The sequence below is a fragment of the Etheostoma spectabile genome, chromosome 6 (assembly GCF_008692095.1).
Source record: "Etheostoma spectabile isolate EspeVRDwgs_2016 chromosome 6, UIUC_Espe_1.0, whole genome shotgun sequence".
In the NCBI taxonomy this organism is placed as follows: Eukaryota; Metazoa; Chordata; class Actinopteri; order Perciformes; family Percidae; genus Etheostoma; species Etheostoma spectabile.
In genome coordinates this window covers 23,697,147-23,699,900 of record NC_045738.1, presented here as the reverse complement: position 1 = coordinate 23,699,900, position 2,754 = coordinate 23,697,147, and the positions used below count along the sequence as shown (strand labels likewise).

Genomic DNA, 2,754 nt, shown 5'->3' with positions numbered 1-2,754 from the left:
TGCCCCATTCTGAGGTCATGCTGAGCATTTAGTTTGTTTCTGTATTTGTTTTTCGGGTATGCTAGAGTCGAAAAGCCAGAGATTGATATGCATTTTACTCCGGCAATTGGCGACCCAATAAAACGGGTCTGCGACCCATTTCGGGTCCCGACCCTAAGTTTGGGAAACATTGCATTAGGGGATGGTTAAAAGTTTCTGGCTGATTCGGAAATGGCAACAAAGTAACCCCCCCACCCCACCCCAAACAGTATCTGCAACAGTTTCTGGTGTTTTTAATATCCTAATTTCAATTAAACCCTTGAGTTGATTTCTGTTTCTACACGGCGTTGTGGTGAAGCGTGCAGAAATAAGAGACACAATTCCCCTCTGTGGCATCTCTCCGCCGTGGCACATTTTTAATGAATTGATAAAAAGTTGGGGGAGTTGGCGTGGCTGTGATCAGCAATTCGACGGTATCGGAAAATTCAGCGGAGAACAGAGAGAAATTAGGCGGCTAGAAATTAATTTGCTATTTGTCCAACTCAATGAGGAGTGACACAGCCCCCTTTAATGAATGGGTAATCCATTTCTTATTGCGCTGAGCTGAATTCACCCTTCAACGAAGTGGAAAAAGACAAACACATCTTTCACCAACCTTTGCAACATCCGAAAAGCAAAGAGGGGGAAGTGTAGAGACCTGCTTCTGAGGGGAGTGATGTGTGTGTTTGAGTGTGTTTCTGTGGAGAGGGATTAAGTTTAAAGCCAAGCTAGGAATCCAAATAAATAATGAGCGTCGACACGGAGGCCACACAGTCGTAGTACTGTACATGGAATTGATTCATGATCAATTGGCTTGGCTGCGCTGTGGGAAATAACAGTCTTTATTGAACCCATCCAACATCATCTTTTGCTTTTTCCGATGTTTTAGCTGTTTTTTTCTACGCTTTTGTTTTTTTTTAATTCATAGCCTAATTTAAATTTTTACATTGTACATCATATTTTATATTATACAAAAACAATGTCTCTTTTTTTCAGCGCTTTTTGTTTCTTTTTTTGTCATTTCATCCGAGGTTTTGGTCACTTTTTTTAAAATGCCTTAAAATTCGATGAAACAAACAAAATTCTGTGAAAGTAAAAATGAATTTCACCTAAAAAACATTGTATGGCATCCATGTTATTTTTAGGCAATTTGGTTGGAAGAAAGCCAAGTTCCTGATATTAAACATTAAAAAAACGGGTCAAATTGGTCGTGAGGACAAGGGTTAACTGTGGTTTGTTTCTTCAGGTCCTTGCCTGCTGCCCTGTGCCTTCCGGCTCACACGCTCTCCTCCTGCTGGATCCGAAGATCCTGGACCTCCTGGAGAACCTGTGACCTGTTGTCTCCCTCCACATCATCCCTGATGGTCTTTGTCCCATGAAGCTCCTTCACGGCAGAGGGTCCTGACCCCGTGGAGGACTGCTGTCCAACATCTGTCTGGTGTAACTGTTGGATACAGTAGTGTGAATAAGAAACTGTAATATACAGGGTATACACGTAGAAGCATACTAGGGCTGCAACTATTACTTTAAAAAGCAGCTGATTGTGTTATTGTCCCAATTCACTGACAAATCCTTCGGCCTATAAAATGTCAGAAAATAATGAAAAATGCCTGGGATCATTTCCTAAAAGCCTAACATGTTGACTTGTTTTGTACACCAACCAACAAACCTAACTCAGCTATCGCATAAGTCAAAGAAACACAGCGAATCCTCCCAGTTGAGAGGCTGCAACTAGGGACTTGTCAACATTTTAGATTTTTGGATGGACAGGATGAAAGGTTAATTAAGGTTGATTCTCTCTATCTAATCATTTATGATAAAAACAATGCATTCAGTCATTTAATCAATTTAGAAAAAAAAATGTTGTGCATCGACAAAATCTCAGTGGAAAGGCAGCATATACATAAAAGAAAGCTGAAATAATGCAAAACACGTTTTTTCCCCAGTTGAATTTGGCGTGTTGATAAATGTGCAATTATGACTTAGCGGGGGGAAATATTGCTATGACTTTGCCTACATAGTTTCCCGTTTCAGGTTTGACTGGCGCTCTTCTAGCTATGTCATATGGTTGCGCCCTCTTTCTCTAGTGTGGTTTAAGCAAATGAGCGCCACCAACCGTGGATTTCGATAAACTACCTCCTAATATTCACATAAAAATTCATGCATTCATTTTATCGATTTTTCTGGATTTAAACTCGACTGCAGTCTCTGGACTTGAGTGGTGCTGCAGCTTACCTGGAAAGCCAACTTGGACTTTAGGGGCTTGTTGAGGGTCTGCTTAGCCAGGATTAGGTCTCCAGGAATCTTCAACATCTGGGTGACGGAACAAATATTAAGTGTGAAAGACAAATACATGGTAGAGTTTTATAGAGCTATCATAGTATAAATAAAGATTTCATAGAACCTACATGTCATTTTGCAAAGCGACTTACAATTGCTATCTCCTAAGTTGATTAAAAAGAGGAATAAAAAAGCATCTTTGGAAATAGATCTTAATGCCTTAATTAAAAAAATTTAGAAAAATCCAACTTTTTAAGGACACCGATTTTCGGTGTGAATAAATAATATATTGTAAATTAATAAATGTTCTTCCTTATAATACAGGGGGCTTAAATATACACCCCCTATGTTAAATTCCCATAAAGGCAGGCAGATTTTTATAATTCAAGGCCAGTTAGTTCATGGATCAGGATACTATGCATCCTGATAAAGTTCCCTTGGCCTTTGGAATTAAAA

The 2,754-nt window shown here is 39.4% G+C and overlaps 1 protein-coding gene across 4 annotated transcripts in view; it reads right to left on the bottom strand.

Annotated features, from left to right (window-relative positions):
* The window catches only part of LOC116690692 (furin-like protease kpc-1), a 298,529-nt gene that overhangs the window by 3,277 nt on the left and 292,498 nt on the right, over positions 1-2,754 (bottom strand). For 3 of the 4 annotated variants that reach the window (XM_032517860.1, XM_032517857.1, XM_032517858.1), the window contains exons 19-20: positions 2,254-2,331; positions 1-1,462 (exon numbers count right to left, since the gene is read on the bottom strand). The exon at positions 1-1,462 is cut by the window's left edge and continues 1,627 nt beyond it. In XM_032517860.1, coding sequence (XP_032373751.1) covers positions 1,295-1,462; positions 2,254-2,331 — 246 coding nt within the window. In that variant the 3' untranslated portion in view covers positions 1-1,294. The remainder of the gene's footprint in view (positions 1,463-2,253; positions 2,332-2,754) is intronic. The other variant, XM_032517859.1, reaches the window with a different exon arrangement.